The 20,616-nt window shown below is 36.3% G+C and overlaps 2 protein-coding genes and 1 long non-coding RNA gene across 5 annotated transcripts; 2 read left to right on the forward strand and 1 right to left on the reverse strand.

The window, feature by feature from the left end:
- Positions 1-328: 328 nt before the first annotated feature.
- Positions 329-5,526, reverse strand: LOC113066953 (gastrula zinc finger protein XlCGF7.1). 2 transcript variants are annotated; one of them, XM_026239104.1, is made up of 4 exons: positions 5,323-5,526; positions 4,892-4,991; positions 1,477-1,510; positions 329-1,392 (listed from the first exon to the last, which is right to left on the reverse strand). In XM_026239104.1, the coding sequence occupies exon 4, from the start codon at positions 1,385-1,387 to the stop codon at positions 578-580; it is 810 nt and encodes a 269-aa protein (XP_026094889.1). In that variant the 5' UTR covers positions 1,388-1,392; positions 1,477-1,510; positions 4,892-4,991; positions 5,323-5,526; the 3' UTR covers positions 329-577. The 2 variants fall into 2 exon arrangements, with proteins under 2 accessions (XP_026094889.1, XP_026094884.1); XM_026239099.1 differs by lacking the exon at positions 1,477-1,510.
- Positions 5,527-6,266: 740 nt separating this feature from the next.
- Positions 6,267-17,819, forward strand: LOC113067482 (uncharacterized). The gene is made up of 3 exons (XR_003279356.1): positions 6,267-6,321; positions 12,022-12,160; positions 17,532-17,819. It is a non-coding gene; the product is annotated as an uncharacterized LOC113067482 (long non-coding RNA).
- LOC113066913 (uncharacterized) lies at positions 6,391-11,611 on the forward strand. Of its 2 annotated transcripts, none has more exons than XR_003279232.1 (2): positions 6,391-6,580; positions 11,449-11,611. XR_003279232.1 is itself a non-coding variant. In XM_026239043.1 (2 exons), the coding sequence occupies exons 1-2, from the start codon at positions 6,422-6,424 to the stop codon at positions 11,592-11,594; spliced, it is 918 nt and encodes a 305-aa protein (XP_026094828.1). In that variant the 5' UTR covers positions 6,391-6,421; the 3' UTR covers positions 11,595-11,611. The 2 variants fall into 2 exon arrangements, 1 of the variants encoding a protein (XP_026094828.1); XM_026239043.1 differs by having other exon boundaries at positions 6,391-7,193.
- Positions 17,820-20,616: the final 2,797 nt, after the last annotated feature.

Consider the following 20,616-nt stretch of genomic DNA (forward strand, 5'->3'; position numbering starts at 1 on the left):
GTTTTACTGTCAGGTGCTGGAGCCTTTTTCTGTAGGTCTTTATGGCTCGAGTGCTGGCGTCACAAACGTTAGTCTGGAGACCTACAGTGGTTCTCCATGTCAGAAAACCATAACAGTGATAGAAGAATGTTGTCTGTGGCATTATTTTCAATGCAAAATAAAAATAAATCCCACAAATATCACCGTAAATTTTGATAAAAGCTGCTGCAAAATCAGTCATTTTAGGCCAGAAAAAAGTTCAGCGAAATCCTGGAGGGACTGATATATATATATATATATATATATATATATATATATATATATATATATATATATATATATATATATATATATAGTTTTGTGCATGAAATGGATGCTGACAGTCAAAAAGTGCAAAAAAAGAAGAGTCATGGTCAGGCAGATGAGGAAGCAGAGACATGGGTGCAGCTATTAATAATTTAACATCAAAACAAAACAAAGGAAACCCACAAAGACAAAAAATGTCACTTTTTCAGTGAAATAAAAAGTTGGTGTTGGTGTTTATCTCATCACACTGAGGAACATGTCACAGATGCTAGATTTGACACTGGATAAACATTTAAGGTCTCTCTCCAGTGTGAAGCTTCATGTGAAGCTTAAGTTTTCCTTTAGGTTTGCAAATCTTTCCACACACGGGGCAGATGAAAGACCGTTCTTTACTGTGAACGCTCATGTGAGTCTGAAAGTTTTCTTTAAACTTGAAACTCTTTCCACACTCAAGGCAGTCGAAAGGTTTCTCTCCAGTGTGAATTACCATGTGAACCTTGAGGGATCGATTGTCCGTGAAACCCTTTCCACAGTGTTCGCACATGTAAGGCTCGTCTCCAGTGTGAGTTATTACATGATTCCTGAGGTGGTTCGGGTCTGTGTAACTCATTCCACACTGACGACATGAAAAACGCTCCAATCTTGAATGAATCTTCCTGTGATTATCAACAGCTGCTTTATGTCTGAAGCGCTTTCCACACTGATCACATGAAAACGCCCTATCGCCGGTGTGACTGTTCATGTGAAAGTCAAGGCTAAGTTGTGCAGTGAAGCTCTTTCCACACAGTTCACAGCTGTAAGGCTTCTCTTCGGTGTGAACTCTCATGTGTCGATCAAAGTTTCCTTGCTGAGTGAAACTGATGTCACACTGAGGGCAGGTGAAAGGCTTCTCTCCAGTGTGAACCCTCATGTGGACTTTAAGGTTTCCTTGATGACTGAAACACTTTCCACACTCTGGGCAGATGACAGGATTTCTAATTCGAGTCTTCCGAGCTTTTTTGTGTAATGAATTCTCTTCAGTCGGTGAACAACTTAAAGAGTTTTCTCCAGTACTGCAATCAAGTTTCTTATACCGATCTCTACTCTCCTCTATCAGCGCCATCAGGTCTAGGATGAAAAGAGACAGATACAAGTTAAACCCTGTTTAAAAGCAAAGAGTTTTCTCCAGTACTGCAATCAAGTTTCTTATACCGATCTCTACTCTCCTCTATCAGCGCCATCAGGTCTAGGATGAAAAGAGACAGATACAAGTTAAACCCTGTTTAAAAGCACAGAAGAGAGTAACAATGGCAAAATTAGGCAAGCCATTTATTAAGGAAGTTCAAATTATACTGTCCAGCTTGTTGACAGTAATTTTAGTCATTTTTTAAGACCTTGATTCAATTGGGGTTGGAGCTGAAAACTGTGGCTTTGGGGTATCCCTGGTCTTAATGTTCTTTCAACAATGTTCAGTGTTACAGATGTCTTGATATCAGTCAGGATCTAAGCCCCATTGTAAACCAGCAACTGAGCTTACTTATGTTATATTTCTTCTAGAGCTATTAGATCTTTGACAGCATAATCACAACACTCTCATGGATAGCTTGATAATTACTAGACATTCCTGGACAAGAAAGGAATGTGGTTTATGTCCTAATATGATTATGACAACTTTGTTCGTGTAAATGAAGAGAGTCATCAAACACAAGTATGGAGTGCTGCAAGGCTCGATATCAGGCCCTCTGCTATTCTCCTTTTCTGTTTCCTCTTTGAGACATTATCATTAGATCTCACTGTTACGCCTATAACAGAGTTTTGGATTTCCCCACAGCCTGAAGAAACACACATTTCTAAGTTAACGGAGTGTATTAAAAACATCAAATATGAGATGGTTTGTAATTTTCTTGCATTAGATTATTTGAACTAATTTCAAGAATGTTATTTACCACACAGTCCTACTGCTAGCTCATGTTAAACTGTTTTTCAAATGTGTAAACCATACATTAAAGACACATAATAAGTGGGTTTTACACTTATTTCTAGGATCTAGCCAGCAGGGTGGTTTCCTAGAGAACCAATTTCTCCCTCGGGACGTTTTCCTGGTTACACCGGCAGCAGGAACTCAAGTTAATAACTACTGAATGGAGGATACCATGATCTGAGTTGTTTCTGTTGTGTGTAGTGGTTTCGTGATAATGGAGATAGAATGTAAAAACAATTAACGGGACATGAAAGAGCAAAAAGTTGTGCTAAGAGATCCAATGATCTATGACAACTTGCAGTGTCAAATCATTGAGGCTTTGAGAAGAATGCGAATAAAGTGATTATCCTTCATGAGCCCAACATCTAGCCAGATAAGAAAATATCCTGAGTGAAGACGTGATCAAAAAGACAAGTTGTCTGCCACTATTTAAAGTTAATATTGTTAAATAGAAAAAAAATACACATTCTATTAATGGAATAAGTAATAAACTATAAATGTGTTCCACATTCTGCAACAAATATTCTTTTGATTTTCTTGACAATGTTAAGTCATAAAATGCGCAGGATATATTAAAAGTAATCACAAGCTTCGGTCAGTGATTTTACACTGTAAATCTGTGGTGAAATGTGGAACTGTAGCACATTCTAATCAGGAGCTATTTGGGCAGTTTTGAGACTGCCCCACTCATTTTAACATTATCTAATCTCGCTCCAGACCAATATCATATCAGTCAGCTTTAGCTGTATGTGTTTGAATCAGGTCAGTTTGGCATTTTTGTTTGTCCTATGTGCAGTAGTGGTTTAAGTAAGGGATAATCAATGGTTTGCCATGCATTAAAGGATTTTAAATGCATGACATGGAGGCCAAGAACCACCCGACGCGAAGCTGAGCAATGTGTTGTAAATATAAACAATTTCATTTACGCCAAGCTGTTGATTATCCCACTTATTTAATGGTCACTTGCTTAGTTATAGAGAAGTTAAATCTAGTGTTGCTCTTTGTAAATCAATATTTTACTGAATGGGTAATTTAAAAAGTAATTTTCATCAGTTATGTCTTATGAGTGCTCGCAATATGTCCTCTTCAAATCGGACACAGAGAATAAATGAAAGTGTGGTGAGAACACATTTATTTAGATTAATTCTAGCATTTTTTACAATTAATTATCAATCGAGAGTAAGGTGCATTATCTGCGGCTTGCTCTACAAACAATTAATTAGGCTACTTAAAAAAAACAGTGATTTTACCACCTCGTTAGCTAATATAATCTAGCAAATTTATATCTAGATTATTTTAATAATAAAAAATGCGAGGAAGCATTGACAACAAGTTTATGTGTGCAAAGCACAATTTGCAATCTCCAACTTCACTTTCTCTAAGCGTGCGAGTGATTTGTGTTGGTTAGTGTGCATTAATTAAAGCCGCACATTAATATGTAACGGGAATTAAACTGACTTGGAAATACCTGTGAATTAAATAAACACTCCACTTTTTTTGAAAATAAGCTCATTCTCCAACTCCCCCAAAGTTAATAAATTGAGTCTTACTGTTTTTGAATCCATTCAAACGATCTCCGGCTCTGGCAATAGCACTTTTAGCATAGCTTAGCATACATAATTGAATCCTATTAGACCAGTAGAATAGTCTTCAAAAAAGACCAAAGAGTTTCAATATTTTTCTATTTAAGACTTTAGTCTTCTGTAGTTAAATCGTGTACTAAGACCAGCGTAAAATGGAAAGTTGCGATTTTTTTTGTAGGCCGATATGATTAAGACCTATTTTTCAATTCCAAATTCATTGAAATATATATAAAATGCACTCTCTATTTTAAAAAATCTTGATTGAGCACATTTAGGAAAAACCGAGCTTACATTGGCAAGTGTGTGCGCTAGAGACAAACGCGGTGCGATTCAGTGCACATATGCATGCTGTGAGATGTGTGTGTATTGGTTGACCTGTGCCTCCACCCACCGCTATTTCACTGTTTTACTTTAGTTATCCTTTCATTTCCACGTTTGGAGTGCAGTACGCATTAGATGCAGAAACTCACGCACTGACAGACTGGCCCCTGCTGAAATCTGATTGGCCCCTGACTGGCAAGATAATTCCCAATGTCCATATGTGTGCACATAGGTAAATGGTCCAGGTCTCTGTGCCGCTGCACGGAGCTCATATGGGTCGATATTTTGGATGCCTGAGAGCTTCTCCAAATACTCATTTTTTGCGCTTAATGTCCCGTTACAGACAAATCCTAGAACCGCCACAGCTGAAACTCATGGTAAAATGCACCTCCGGATACTTCTATGACATGAAACTGATGTAAACGCAGTGAGTTGTGTTTTCAGAGCAGGGAAACTATTCTCACATGTCCTAATAGATCTGTGCATTCCTGTTAAAGCTGCCATGGTCAATGATCTCATCAATAATCATCAAACAACAATAATGCACTAATAACTAAATAATAATAGGAAACATTTTCACATCTTATCAGCTGCACTTGAAGGCAGCGTCAGGTGTCTGGTCGTGTGATCTCACGTCTGTCCACATGAAGAGACCTGCTCCACGTCTAATAAAACCACTTTAATTATCACACTCACACGACATGACTTCTGCAGATTCACAGCTTTGATGATTAAAACCAACCTATATCTTCATCCGTATCTTCAAGCTTCACGTCAAATGTGTCTTCAATCTTGATGTCTTCAGTTTCCACTTTAATAAACTCCATCTTTATCACACGTATCTGTGTTTAAGAACACAGAAGAAAGAAAGAAATAACAATGACAACTAAGTCTCTGTGTGTTTCAATCAGTTCTAGTTCAGTGAGATGACCTGACTAACCACAAACACTAACACAATTCATTAATAAAATAGGTCAGACTCTTCATATTTAGGCTTTAATGTGTGATTATTGATGTATGGATCACATTTCAGAGTTCAGTTTCGTCAAAAACATTCTCAGTTGGTTTGTAAAGGTGCTCATTCCACATGTTTCTGTTTGTGTGTCAGTGACTGAACTCGTGTTCCTGATAAACTGTTTGATAATGAGATATATATAGATATATGAGACGCACCTTTCTGTTCCTGATGTGCTGGATGCGCTTTACTCGCACTAAATAAGAGCAATGATGTTAACGTTAGATTGATTACACAAGACTCCTACACATTTGTCGTGGCCAGATGGATTGCGTTTAATTATATCTCTATAAACGCTTAATAAACGCAAACCTGTCCTCAGCCGAATCACAACAAATAGTGGGAGCGCGGCGCCGGCTTATGACGTCATTCCGTCAAACCAAAATAAAAGCCCGGTTCAGAAATAGAGGAAAAATACATAATTGAATACATGACGTTCAATCGTGTGATGACACTAACAACTGAAAACCATACAAAGAAATTGTGTGAGATTCTGTCTAAAAGGCGAAAAATATCATGTGACTTAATTAAATGTAACCGTTAATACTTTAATAATGCAATGTATGCAATAAAATAACTACTGATTCAGACTAATACAAATTATTTTTAATCAAATTAATAGTGTCTAAAATTACACCTTCTGAACTTCACAAAAAGCTCTGGAGTTTTACCCAAAAATAAAATAAAAGTTTGTAATGTTTCTTGTGTATCTTATGTATGTACATAGATACATCATTAGATGGATCAAACAGCATCTCTTGACAACACTGTATTGACACAAATCATGAAGCCAATTTTTTGTAATACTTCAAGGGTTTTTATTAAAAAACAAATGAGCAAACTCAGCCCAAATGCAATGTAATGCATTTCTTCTTATAGAAAGTACTTAATGAAATGTTTTTTTAAGGAGTAATGCAACACTGTCATGGGTCACTTTTAAAAGTCACTTTCTGTGTACATTTTTATGTATAGGTTGTATCAACCAAGAAATAAACTCTGTTCTCATCCATTGTATTATTTAAGTGTATTTATGTGTAATTGGCTATGAACTGGAGTGATTTTAGGGAGCAGTGTGTGAAGGGGACTTTTATTTTGGATTTGTGGCGTGACGTCATAGGGCTGCGCTCCTGCATCTGTCGTGATTCGGATGAAGACAGGTTTGTGTTTTTAATCATTTAAATGGTTTTAATGGATATTAAACATTCAGTAGGCTGATTGATTGGTGGTGACGCAGGACTGGGTTGGACTGGAGCACTGATGGCAGGAAATGACGGTAGCTCTGGTAGTGATCCGGAAATGGAAGATGAATCGTGTAGCGGGAGTACAGGAGGGAATGAATGGTGGAAAGTAGTAAATCGGAAAAGAAAGAAAACTAATAGTCAAGGATCATTTACGGATAGTGGAAAGGAGGATCATGTGAGTAGGAAAAACATTGAAGAATATAAAGTGATGATGAAATTTGCAGATTCAGGTATGACGATTAACCCAATTAAACTAACTAAATCGCTAAATAAAGCCTTAGGTGAAATTCATAGTGCAAAGACTCTGAGAGATGGTAACTTGATTATCATATGTAAGGATGAAAAACAACAAAAGAAGGCTCTAAGTATAACCTCGATGCTTGGACTCTTGGTGTCATGCACTTTGATGAAGAAGAAACCTTGGGTTAGAGGAGTAATAACTGGAATTCCTACTGATGTGAATACTGATAAAATTAAAAGTTGCGTTGAAGGGGCGAAGGTAGTTGGAGCAAAACGACTTCAGTACGTGAAAAACAAAGAAAGAATGGACAGTTTGTCAGTAATGCTTCAGTTCGATGAGGAAAGAATGCCAGAGAGGGTAAAAATAGGATACGTAAGCTATCCAGTAAGACCTTATGTGCCTCCTCCGCTTAGATGCTTCAAGTGCCAGAAATATGGACATGTTAATGCTGTTTGCAGAGGAAAACAACGCTGTGCGAGATGTGGGGGTGACCATGAATATGGTAAATGTGGTGAAGGAGTGAAGGCTAAATGTTGTAATTGTGGAGGTGAGCATAGTGCTGGTTTTGGGGGATGTAGTGTTCACAAACATGCTGTGAAAATTCAAAATGTGAGAATAACTGAGGGATTAACTTACGCTGAAGCAGCACAAAAAGCAAAACAAAAAGAGCAGACACACAGAGAGGTAAAAGTACAAGAACAGGATGAAAATACGTTGGTTCTAAGTAAGACAAAAGAGGATAGTTTGGTGATCGGGAAATTGGAATTTGTCTCATTTATGGCTGAAGTGGTAAATTGTTCTGCTCAAACTGAAAGCAGAACAGAGAGAATTAAAATCATAATTCGAGCAGCTGAGAGATACTTGAAAGTAGCTGGTGTTACATTGGAAAAAATAAATGATATGCTAAAGTCTCAATCAAGTACTCAATCAGCATGTGGAAGTACATAATAATAATAATTATGGTTTTAACAATCCTGCAATGGAATGTCAGAAGTCTTATTGCAAATGGATCAGAATTTAAAAAGTATATAGACTTATTAGAGGTGAAACCAAACGTAATTTGTCTACAAGAAACATGGTTAAAACCTAAATTAAACTTTGTTCTGCAAGGGTATAATATAGTAAGGAAAGATAGAAAGACAGGAAATGGAGGTGGGGTGGCCACTTTTATAAAAAATGAATTAGAATTTAGAGTTATTAATGAAATTGAAGAATATGAATTGGTGGTTATAGAAATATATGCAGAGAAACACAATATTAGAATAATAAATTATTATAATCCTTGTAATAGATTAAGTAAAGACTTAGAAAAGGTTATAGGATCAGGAAATCATAAAATAATTTGGTGTGGAGATTTTAATGCACACAGCACTTTATGGGGAAGCAGTAAAGATGATCATAATGGGGATGTTGTTGAAGAAATTATAGATAGTAACGGGTTAGTTTGTATAAATGATGGTAGGAACACAAGAATAGATTTAGTACGTGGTATTGGGTCAGCTATAGATTTGACATTGGTCTCTGAAGGGATAGCTGGTAAATGTGTATGGGAAGTTCAGGAAGATAATAATATGGGGAGTGATCACTATATAATTGTATGTAAGGTAGGGATGAGTGTTAAAGAACGTAATGTGATTTTAGCTCCAAGATGGAGATTTAATCAAGCAAACTGGGAAGCATATCAATATCTAAGTGAGGTAGAATTAACAGCATTAGAACTGAATAAGATGGAAGACATAGATGAATGTAATGGGGAAATATGTAAAGTTTTGTATGAGGTAACTGATAAAATTATTGGAAAAAAGAGACTATGTAAAAAGAGGAAAGCAGTTCCTTGGTGGACAGATCAGTGTAGTGATGTTATACATAATAGGAATAAAGCATTTAGAAAAATTAAAAAGTCTAATTTATTTGAAGATTTTATTAAATATAAGAAATCACAAGCTGAAGTAAGAAGAATAGTAAGAGGAGCTAAAAAGAAGTACTGGAGAGATTGGTGTTCTACAATAGGAGATGATATTGAAGTAAGTGAAGTATGGGGATCAATTAGGAAAATGGGAGGAATTTATAGAAATCTGACTTTTCCAGTTTTAAAAAATGATGAAGGAAGAATAGCCGTGACAGATAATGAAAAAGCTGAAATGTTGGCTAAAGTTTTTGTTAAAGTCCATAGTGATGATAATATATCAGATGACATTAAAAAGAGTAGAAATCTGAACAAAAATAAATATCCAGATCTAATGATGAAAAGAAATCCTTCTGGTGATGCTTTAGATGCAGATTTTAATATGTATGAATTAAAGATGGCACTATGGGGAGTTAAACATTCTTCTCCTGGGAAAGATGACATATGTTATGTAATGATCCAACATTTATCAGATAGATCTTTAAATATTATTTTAAATCTTTTTAATAAGGTTTGGAATGCAGGGAAGATTCCTTCTTCATGGAAGCATGGGATAATTGTACCAGTTGGCAAACCCGGAAAGGATAAATCAAATCCAATTAATTATAGACCGATTGCTTTAACTTCTAACTTATGTAAACTGATGGAAAAAATGATCATACGAAGGCTTAATTATATATTGGAAATAAAAGGTCTTATATCACCATATCAGAGTGGATTTAGGGCAGGTCGGAATACTATGGATGCAGTTTTAAGTTTAGAAGGCGATGTTAGGAAAGCTCAGGCAAATAAAGAAGTTTTGGTGGGGGTTTTATTTGATATTGAGAAAGCATATGATATGCTTTGGAAAGAGGGACTTTTAATTAAACTTAAATGCATGGGAATTGGAGGAAAATTATACAACTGGATTATGGATTTCCTTTTAGAAAGAACAATACAAGTTAGGATAGGAGTAGAGTATTCTGAGACATACTCGATAGATAATGGAACTCCACAAGGAAGTGTATGTAGCCCAGTATTTTTTAATATTATGATCAATGATATTTTTAGTAATTTTAAGGGTGATATTGGAAGGGCATTATTTGCTGATGATGGGGCAATATGGAAAAGAGGACGTAATATTGCATGTGTGTCCCAAAGTTTACAAAAAGCTGTTGATAAAGTGGAGGTATGGGCAAATGATTGGAGTTTTAGATTATCTGTGGATAAAACCCAAGTTATATGTTTTACAAAGGGGAAGAAAGTACCAGAGGTTAAGTTAAAGTTGTATAACCAGGAGCTGGAGCAAGTCTCTATAGTTAAATATCTTGGTGTATGGATGGAATCCAGATTGACATTTGCAACTCATGCTAAAAAACTGATCAATAAATGTAAAACAGGAGTAAATATTTTAAGATGTTTATCTGGGATAGAATGGGGAGCTTGTAGAATGTCTTTGAAAAGAATTTATTGTACATTAATCAGACCAAGTTTAGATTATGGAAGCATTATTTATGGATTTGCAGCTGAAACTACTCTGAAAAAGATTGAAACAATGCAGAGTCAAGCTTTAAGAATATGTTGCGGTGCGTTTAAAACATCTCCCATTGCAGCCATACAGGTAGAAGTTGGGGAAGCTCCTTTACACCTCCGTAGATATTCAATGAGAATGAATTACTGGATTAATTTAAAAGGGCATAAAGAATGTCATCCAGTAAAGGGGGTAATTGAAGAATGTTGGGAGCATGGAAATAAAAATATTAAAAGCTTTGGGTGGATTGCTGGAAGGGAAGCAGGAGTAGTTGGTATTGCTGATTGTGATGTTAGTCCAACTGTGGTAGTATCCAGAATTCCTCCATGGTTTTTTCCTATGCCTAATGTAGATTTTCAGATACAAATAAAAATGAAAAATGAGAAAGCTACCCCCAAGAACATTATTGTCCAGGAGTATTTGGAACAGAATTATTCATCATGGTTAAATATATACACTGATGGTTCTAAAGAACCTATCTCTGGTAGAACTGCTGCTGCAGTATACATTCCACAATTTCAAATTAAAATTAAGAAAAGAATAACTGATCATGTATCTGTCTATGCCACTGAATTAATTGCTATGGTGGTAGCCCTTCAGTGGGTAGAGGAGGTCAAACCAAGCTTAGTTGTAATTTGTTCTGATTCTTATGCAGCATTATCTAGTCTTGCAAGTGGATTAAAATCATCAAGGCAAGACCTTATATATGAGATTCTGGCAAGCTTGTTAAGAGTAAGTAAAGTAAGTTTGATAAAATTTATGTGGGTTCCTGCTCATGTGGGAGTGGAGGCTAATGAAGTGGTTGATAAGCTTGCTAAACAAGCTCTTAAACATACAGAAATAGATATTCATGTGACTCTGAGCAAAAATGAAGTTAAAGGGAAAATAAAAGAATTCATGAATAACAAATGGCAAGAGGAATGGAACTGTGATAACAAGGGCAGGTTTATGTATAATATTCAACAGAAAGTAAATGGAAATGGAAGAAATGTTTTTAAGAACAGGAAAGAAGATACAATTATCTCACGCATTCGAATAGGACATACCAGATTAAATCATTCATTGTTTAAAATAGGAAGACATGAATCAGGTAAATGTATTTATTGTAATCAGCCTGAAACTATAGAACATGTATTAATGAAATGTAAAAAATATGAAAAAGAAAGGTTAAAGCTCATTAATGAAGTTAAAAACATGGGTGTTGAATCATTCAATATGATAAGTCTTTTGAACGAGAAAGCAGGACAAAGAAGAATATATGGTGTTATTATAAAATACATTAAAGAAATAGGAATAATTAACAGAATTTAATATACATATATAATTTTTTTTTTTTTTTTTTTTTTTTTTTTTTTTTTTTTTTTTTTTTTGTCATTTGTCTATCAGTGCTTCACACTCCAGTCCAGTCGGTGGCGGTAAATGCACCAAAAAGTTGGTTTGCCATCCGCCATAAAAAGTTAAAAGAAGAAGAAGAAACATTCAGTAAATTTGGCAGCAACTGTAAAATGAATAAGTTGTTATTAGCATTGTAATGCTTTATCTGACATTAACAAAGGATATGTTGTGCTCGTAAAGTTCATGAGACACAGATAATGTGCATCTCATTTCTCTCCACCTTAAAGATGAATTCAGTCACTGGATGGAGAAACGAAGCTTTCCCAAACTACGAGTCAACTGAATCAATCGATGCTTGAAACGATTCAGTGATTCGAATCAGCGCGCGCTGTATATATATATATATATATATATATATATATATATATATACACGCCTTATTATTTTTTTATTATTATTTTTTAATACTATTTTTATTTTATTATATTAGTTTGTTGTTATATTACAGGTCATTAACTCTCTCTCTCTGACTGACTCCCTCACCAGTGTGCTGACTACTGAACTAGGGAGCTGATTGAGACACAACCAGAGATTTACTTTGTGTTTATTTATTTTCTTAAACAGGACAAAGTGTACAAACGCACAGAAAACAACTGGAGAAACAGCTGAGATCCACACACGATTATAAAGATGGAGATTATTAAACAGGAGAGTGAAGACATGAAGATTGAAGTCAAACATGAAGATACTGAGACACAAACAGGTTGGTTTTCATTCTCAAAGCTGAACTCACTTTATTCTCAACAGAAATGAACAGTATTTTTAAAGAAAGTCATATGAGTGTCTCAGGCATCTCACGAGGTATGACAAGTGTAGCTTTGCCATCACTGCAAACTGGTTTGTCTATAAAATCAACACACTTAATCATATATTTTTGTCACATAGAAGTGCATTTGAAAGTATTTTGAGCTAGAATGCAGAAAATCATTTCCTAACCTTCACGTCATTCCAAACCTGAGCGACCTTCTCCTGTGGAAAACAAAATAAGATAAAAATAGTAGGGCTGGGAGATATGGGCAAAGATTCAAATCTCAGGATTTTCTGGCCGAATTTGTAATATGCAATATATCTTATTTGTACTTGTATTTAAAAAAATCTGTATTTAATATATACTTACTGCCTAATGTTGTCCAACAAAACAATACATATTAAAGGCTATGAATACAAATAAAGTGAACGTTACCATGTAAGCCTTTATATTTTGTGCAAAAAAGGGTTAAAGTCACATTTCATTCTAACGTTGTAACATTGCAATCAAAAAACAAAAATAGGGCTTTTAAACCAGAATTGAAATTCACTAAACTAAATGTAAATAAAAGAGAACAAAAGCACAGAGTTGTGTGAGGCTCTTTTGAGGATTCCATTAGTCTCTTTACAGTCAGTGCTATCATAAAAATACACTTAATTGTTGTTACCGTATTTTTCGGACTATAAGTCACACCTGAGTATAAGTCGCATCAGTCCAAAAATACGATGATGAGGAAAAAAACTTATATAAGTCGTACAGGACTATAAGACGCATTTATTTAGAACCAAGAACCAAGAGAAAGCATTACCGTCTCCAGCCGCGAGAGGGCGCTCTGTCTTCAGTGATGCGCGGGTTGATCCAAAATGAGCGGGTGCCTGCGGTCGCCATCATTCAAAAAAATCTTTAATGATATTCGGGTCGCGGTCGGTCGGGTCCTAGTACTAGACAAATTTTTTAAATACATAGGCCTACACTTTATTGGCTGAATAACTGGCATGAAGATAACGCACAAGCTCAGTCTGCACGTAGAGATGGAGGCGACAAAGAAGACTGCATGGGGAGCAACGTTACTGTTTTTGGTAAAACATGATTTTGATGACTTCATTACGTTTTGTAAAGACAATGTAATAAGACGCCGGCACGATCACTTGCATTGCATGTGATCCGGAGGACGCAGAAACTCAGCTTGTGCCTCACAGATTTGAGAAATATAGGCTATATATTACAGAAAGCTTGAAATGTCATCTTTTAAACTAAAATATTCAAACCAAAATAAATGGACTACTCTCTGATGATGTAATTCATATGAAATGTGCATTTCTCTCTGGCGTTCATGTCGAGTCTGCATCGTCAACTTCATCTTTGTAGCGACACAGAAAACACCAGTTTATTACTACTCAATTAAATGACTCCATTTAAATTTTGGAACCAGCAGGCCATTCTGGGTTGAGGAAGACCCCACGGAATGAGCGAGCGGAGCAGGATATTCAGAAATGCGCTCTCCGCTCACGAGCTCTGATCGGAACAAACCCGAGCCTCAATTTCTGCTGCTGACCTCGCAGAAGCATACAAATAGACATAGCCAGACTAGACTATTTTAGTACAAATAATGAGCTTAATGACGATTTTTTTTATAATTCTTGACAAAATTATAATAAATTAAGTTTTTTTTTTTGCCTGGTTAGTTTTGCCTACGTTCTCATGGCCCAATGACGCTACGATGAGCATTTACTGCTTTTGGAAAATGCAGGTCGGGTACAATATTTTATTTTTATTTTTTTGCGGTCCGAGTTGCAGGCGGGTTAGTTGAAAACGTCGGTCGGGTGCGGGTTGTTTATACATTGACCCGCGCATCACTGGTGTAGACTACAGGAGCACTGAGCAGCATAGAGCGCCCTCTGGCGGCTGTAGACGGTAATGTCTTCTCTTGGTTCATTTCTCCTGGTTCATGTCAAATTAATTTTGATAAATAAATCGCACCTGACTTCAAGTCGCAGGACCAGCCAAACTATGAAAAAAGTGTGACTTATAGTCAGGAAAATACGGTAATTCTACAAGTCACATTTATTGGCCAACTACAAATATTTCAGTGAAATGTATATTTTAGTCAAAGTTATTACGCTCCTATTCAATCGAGCTCGGCGGCAACGCTCATTCACTGAGGTCTGTGAAGTTTAGCGGAGAATCTTAGAAGGCTCATGCACTTCTGACAAAAATATTTAAATATTTCCTATTTCTGTCATTAACAGATGGAGGATATACCTGTGAAATGTGTAAGTTATGCGTTCAGGAAGACGGCACATCTCTAACACATTAAACTGTGCAGCCTTTCTGTGACGGCTGAGCTGCTTAAACTAATATGTGAAACATTACTATAAACCATGTCTTAAAAGCCTTAATATGAAGCGTGTCCCATGTTTAGAACGAATTGGTTTATGCCACTGATCTATAATATAGAACTGGATTGCTCATGACGTCATTAAAGTGAAGCCGCCACGCCGCCATATTGGTGTGCGAAAAAGTTCCATTGAATTAATAGGAATTTGTATGTTTTCAATGAGAAAACTTCACCAAACAAGTCAGTGATTATAAATATGAAGTATCACTGTACATAATTACAATGCAAACACCCTAGGCATGTAAACGGTTATTTTTTAAATGTTGGGAATTTCCCCTACTTATTAAAAAGCTACGTTCTTTACAGTAGTGAGCATCAATGAACATGATAAACATCAGACGGACACGACCTCAACACATATAACAAACTACAAAGTGTTCGTTCTGAAATCTGAATTTATTCAGAGAAATAACTGACTATATACAGTACGGATCTAAGAAATAAATACAAAGCTTTATTTCCCAGATAGTAAATTATTATTTTTTATTTCATTATAGAGAAATATTAACAACATAATTGTATGATTCATTGTAATATATAAAAATCCATTTCTGATACTAATACGTTCGTTTAATAATTCCTGAATAATTGTACATAAAGAAATAAGCCATTTTTGTGTTTGATCGTTACCTGTGTCGTCAGTGCGCAGCAGACACACCCACCTACACGATTTAAATATATCGCTTATCCTGTCCCAAAAGACCGTAAACACTGCAGATAACATCTGAAGTAAACATTACTTAGATCAGTGGTTTATGCCCTTTCTCCGCTGCTGCTCAGTTATTGACAATAAAGCAGACTTGAACTTGAACTTGAACAGATCCTCAGATGAGACGTTAAACCGAGGTCCTGACTCTCTGTGGTCATTAAAAATCCCATGTCTTTCGAAAAGAGTAGAGGTGTGACCTCGGCATCCTGGCTAAATTTGCCCATTGGCTTCTGACCATCATGGCCTCCTAAAAAACCCATATTTGCTGATTGGCTTCATCACTCCGTCTCCTCTCCATCAGTAAGCTGGTGTGTGGTGGGCGTTCTGGTGCAATATGGCTGCCGTCGCATCATCCAGGTGGATGCTGCACACTGCACACCCCCTGACAACGTAAAGGGCTTTGAGTGCCTAGAAAAGCGCTATATAAATGTAAGGAATTATTAAATTATAATTATTAAAGAAGACAAGAGGTCCAAGCACTTAGCGTTGAGGCACCCCAATAGCTAGATGTTACGACACACATACATTATGTTATTGAACTCTAGTAGTTTAGAATGGATTGTGTTCGCATTTAGAGTGCATTCTTTCACTGCAAGATTCATTCTGTTAAATTGCATTTAGAAAGTACGTTATTGAAATTCCAGACCTGCCAACCTGTACGTTTTTTGCGTAGCGGCTACGCAATTTGCCCTCAAAGTACGCTGGTATGATTTGTCACTCTAAACTCCGCAAAAATTTAGTAATGCCTCTGTCCATTCGCAGTATTCAAAACAAGCAACAGAAAAAAGAAAAAGATAAAAAAGTTTTTTTTTTTTTGGTTTTGCATTTAAATAATTTCTGACACAAGTATTAAAGCTCCCGTTCTTCGTGATCCCATGTTTTTTAGAGATATAATCATGGCCTGAATTTCATTTTTTGAAAATGGGGCAGTTACTCTTGTAAGAGGGGAAGTAGAACGGACTGTGCTTTTACACAAAGAGTCTGCTACTGATCCATGGCTGTTTACCACAAACACAACATTTATCCATTATTTTGATTTCTACGAATCTATGAAAGATTATATTACTGTACTGTGTAAAAAAAAAGTAAAAAAAAAAAATATATATATATATATATATACTGGAAAAAGAATTTTAGATAACATGTCTGGATTTAAAAATCTTGACTGGATCTTCACTAAAAATAAAAAGATCGGTATCTGTGATAGTTTGGGAGATACTGCTTTCTGTGATCGGCTTCAAAAATCCCGAACTGAGCAAGGACAATTTTCTTTTAAAGGGTTAGTTCGCCCAAAAATGAAAATTAAGTCATTAATAACTCACCCTTATGCTGTTCCAAACATGTAAGACCTCCTTTTATCTTTGGAACACAGTTTAAGATATTTTAGATTTAGTCCGAGAGCTCTCAGTCCCTCCATTGAAGCTGTGTGTACGGTCTACTGTCCATGTCCAGAAAGGTAAGAAAAACATCATCAAAGTAGTCCATGTGACATCAGAGGGTCCGTTAGAATTTTTGGAAGCATCGAAAATACATTTTGGTCCAAAAATAGCAAAAATGACGACTTTATTCAGCATTGTCTTCTCTTCCGTGTCTGTGAGAGAGAGTTCAAATCAAAGCAGCTGGATTTCCGGTTCGCGAACGAATCATTCAGTTCACCAAATCGAACTGAATCGTTTTAAACGGTTCGCATCTCTAATACGCATTTATCCACAAATGACTTAAGATGTTAACTTTTTTAATGTGGCTGACACTTCCTCTGAGTTCAAACAAACCAATATCCCGGAGTAATTCATTTACTCAAACACTACACTGACTGAACTGAGAGCTCTGACTGACTGGACTGAGAGCTCTCGGACTAAATCTAAAACATCTTAAACTGTGTTCTGAAGATAAAAGGAGACCTTACATGTTTGGAACAGCATAAGGGTGAGTTATTAATTACATAATTTTCGAACTAACCCTTTCATGTTTTAGACCACCAATGTCAAGCTCCCAACCCTGCAGAGTTTAGTTCCTAGTCTAACTGAACACAGCTCAATCAAGGTCTTCATTACTTGAAAACTAATGCAGGTGTTGGTAAGCGATAGAGCAGGTATGAACTAAACTCTGCATGACTGTGACCCTCCACAAGCTGAGTTTGACCACCATTTTTAACTTTAATGGCTATTTATGGCATAACTATATGTTAACTTGTATTTTAATGTCTTTTTTCATCCTAGACATGATGGGGCTGAAAGAGGAAAGAGTAGAACTGAATGACATGCAAGATAAAAATCAGCATAAGAAACATGATTTTGTAACTGGACAAAAATCATTCAGTTGGTCAACCACTGAAAAAAATTCATCTCAAAACACTGGATCTAGAGGTCATTTCACCTGCCAAGATTGTGGACAGAGTTTCGGAACAAACCCGAGCCTCAATGTCTGCTGCTGACCTCGCAGAAGCATACAAATAGACATAGCCAGACTAGACTATTTTAGTACAAATAATGAGCTTAATGACGATTTTTTTTTATGGCCCAATGACGCTACGATGAGCATTTACTGCTTTTGGAAAATGCAGGTCGGGTACAATATTTTATTTTTATTTTTTCGCGGTCCGAGTTGCAGGCGGGTTAGTTGAAAACGTCGGTCGGGTGCGGGTTGTTTATACATTGACCCGCGCATCACTGGTGTAGACTACAGGAGCACTGAGCAGCATAGAGCGCCCTCTGGCGGCTGTAGACGGTAATGTCTTCTCTTGGTTCATTTCTCCTGGTTCATGTCAAATTAATTTTGATAAATAAATCGCACCTGACTTCAAGTCGCAGGACCAGCCAAACTATGAAAAAAGTGTGACTTATAGTCCGGAAAATACGGTAATTCTACAAGTCACATTTATTGGCCAACTACAAATATTTCAGTGAAATGTATATTTTAGTCAAAGTTATTACGCTCCTATTCAATCGAGCTCGGCGGCAACGCTCATTCACTGAGGTCTGTGAAGTTTAGCGGAGAATCTTAGAAGGCTCATGCACTTCTGACAAAAATATTTAAATATTTCCTATTTCTGTCATTAACAGATGGAGGATATACCTGTGAAATGTGTAAGTTATGCGTTCAGGAAGACGGCACATCTCTAACACATTAAACTGTGCAGCCTTTCTGTGACGGCTGAGCTGCTTAAACTAATATGTGAAACATTACTATAAACCATGTCTTAAAAGCCTTAATATGAAGCTTGTCCCATGTTTAGAACGAATTGGTTTATGCCACTGATCTATAATATAGAACTGGATTGCTCATGACGTCATTAAAGTGAAGCCGCCACGCCGCCATATTGGTGTGCGAAAAAAGTTCCATTGAATTAATAGGAATTTGTATGTTTTCAATGAGAAAACTTCACCAAACAAGTCAGTGATTATAAATATGAAGTATCACTGTACATAATTACAATGCAAACACCCTAGGCATGTAAACGGTTATTTTTTAAATGTTGGGAATTTCCCCTACTTATTAAAAAGCTACGTTCTTTACAGTAGTGAGCATCAATGAACATGATAAACATCAGAGGGACATGACCTCAACACATATAACAAACTACAAAGTGTTCGTTCTGAAATCTGAATTTATTCAGAGAAATAACTGACTATATACAGTACGGATCTAAGAAATAAATACAAAGCTTTATTTCCCAGATAGTAAATTATTATTTTTTATTTCATTATAGAGAAATATTAACAACATAATTGTATGATTCATTGTAATATATAAAAATCCATTTCTGATACTAATACGTTTGTTTAATAATTCCTGAATAATTGTACATAAAGAAATAAGCCATTTTTGTGTTTGATCGTTACCTGTGTCGTCAGTGCGCAGCAGACACACCCACCTACACGATTTAAATATATCGCTTATCCTGTCCCAAAAGACCGTAAACACTGCAGATAACATCTGAAGTAAACATTACTTAGATCAGTGGTTTATGCCCTTTCTCCGCTGCAGCTCAGTCGGGGTCCTCCGCTCTATTTTCAGATGCGCTTGTATCAAACTACTATATATTAATATAAATTGTATTGTCTCATATCAAATCGCTTGTGAAGAAAATATTGATGTATCATACAAACTCGATATACCACTCAGCCCTATAACATAGATATAACAGCAGTAGATATATATAGCAGTTGTTACCCCCGACATCTGAGAATACACAATGGATTACATCTGTTTCTGAAGAGAATGTGCCCTTGATCTCCGCACTAATCGTTTTTGATCCAGCTTCACCTCCAGAAGAATGAAGTGTAAGGTTTTTTAATAAATCTTTTGCAAATCGCCTTTCCTGGTAGTTTCCTAGTTAGCAAGATTCACGATGAATGTGGCTGAAGTTTAACTGCCTTGGAAGTATTTATAGTGTATGGTTAAGTTGTGATAAAACATTCGGTTGGCCAAAATCTCAAGCAATTCTGTCTAGGCTGGGTTAAGCTGAAAGTGATAGCCCTTTAACCCTCAAGAAGTTATGTTCACATTAAGCTGGACTGAGAAGGTGGAGTTGAATGTCATTAGCACAGCAATGATATGAAAAGCTATGTTTCTGAATGACAAGTCTTAGTGATCATGTGCAGTTATAGTTGTATCTACATTTTATATTTGATCAAGATTTTTAGGCTTTAATGTAAATTTTATCTGTATGCACCGGGTCTGAGAGTAACACAATTTCGATTCTCTGTATGTATGTACTGTACATGTGGAAATTGACAATAAAGCAGACTTGAACTTGAACTTGAACAGATCCTCAGATGAGACGTTAAACCGAGGTCCTGACTCTCTGTGGTCATTAAAAATCCCAGGATGTCTTTCGAAAAGAGTAGAGATGTGACCTCGGCATCCTGGCTAAATTTGCCCATTGGCTTCTGACCATCATGGCCTCCTAACAATCCCCATATCCGCTGATTGGCTTCATCACTCTGTCTCCTCTCCATCAGTAAGCTGGTGTGTGGTGGGCGTTCTGGTGCAATATGGCTGCCGTCGCATCATCCAGGTGGATGCTGCACACTGCACACCCCCTGACAACGTAAAGGGCTTTGAGTGCCTAGAAAAGTGCTATATAAATGTAAGGAATTATTAAATTATAATTATTAAAGAAGACAAGAGGTCCAAGCACTTAGCATTGAGGCACCCCAATAGCTAGATGTTACGACACACATACATTATGTTATTGAACTCTAGTAGTTTAGAATGGATTGTGTTCGCATTTAGAGTGCATTCTTTCACTGCAAGATTCATTCTGTTAAATTGCATTTAGAAAGTACGTTATTGAAATTC

Source organism: Carassius auratus, chromosome 4 (assembly GCF_003368295.1).
Source record: "Carassius auratus strain Wakin chromosome 4, ASM336829v1, whole genome shotgun sequence".
Taxonomy (NCBI): domain Eukaryota; kingdom Metazoa; phylum Chordata; class Actinopteri; order Cypriniformes; family Cyprinidae; genus Carassius; species Carassius auratus.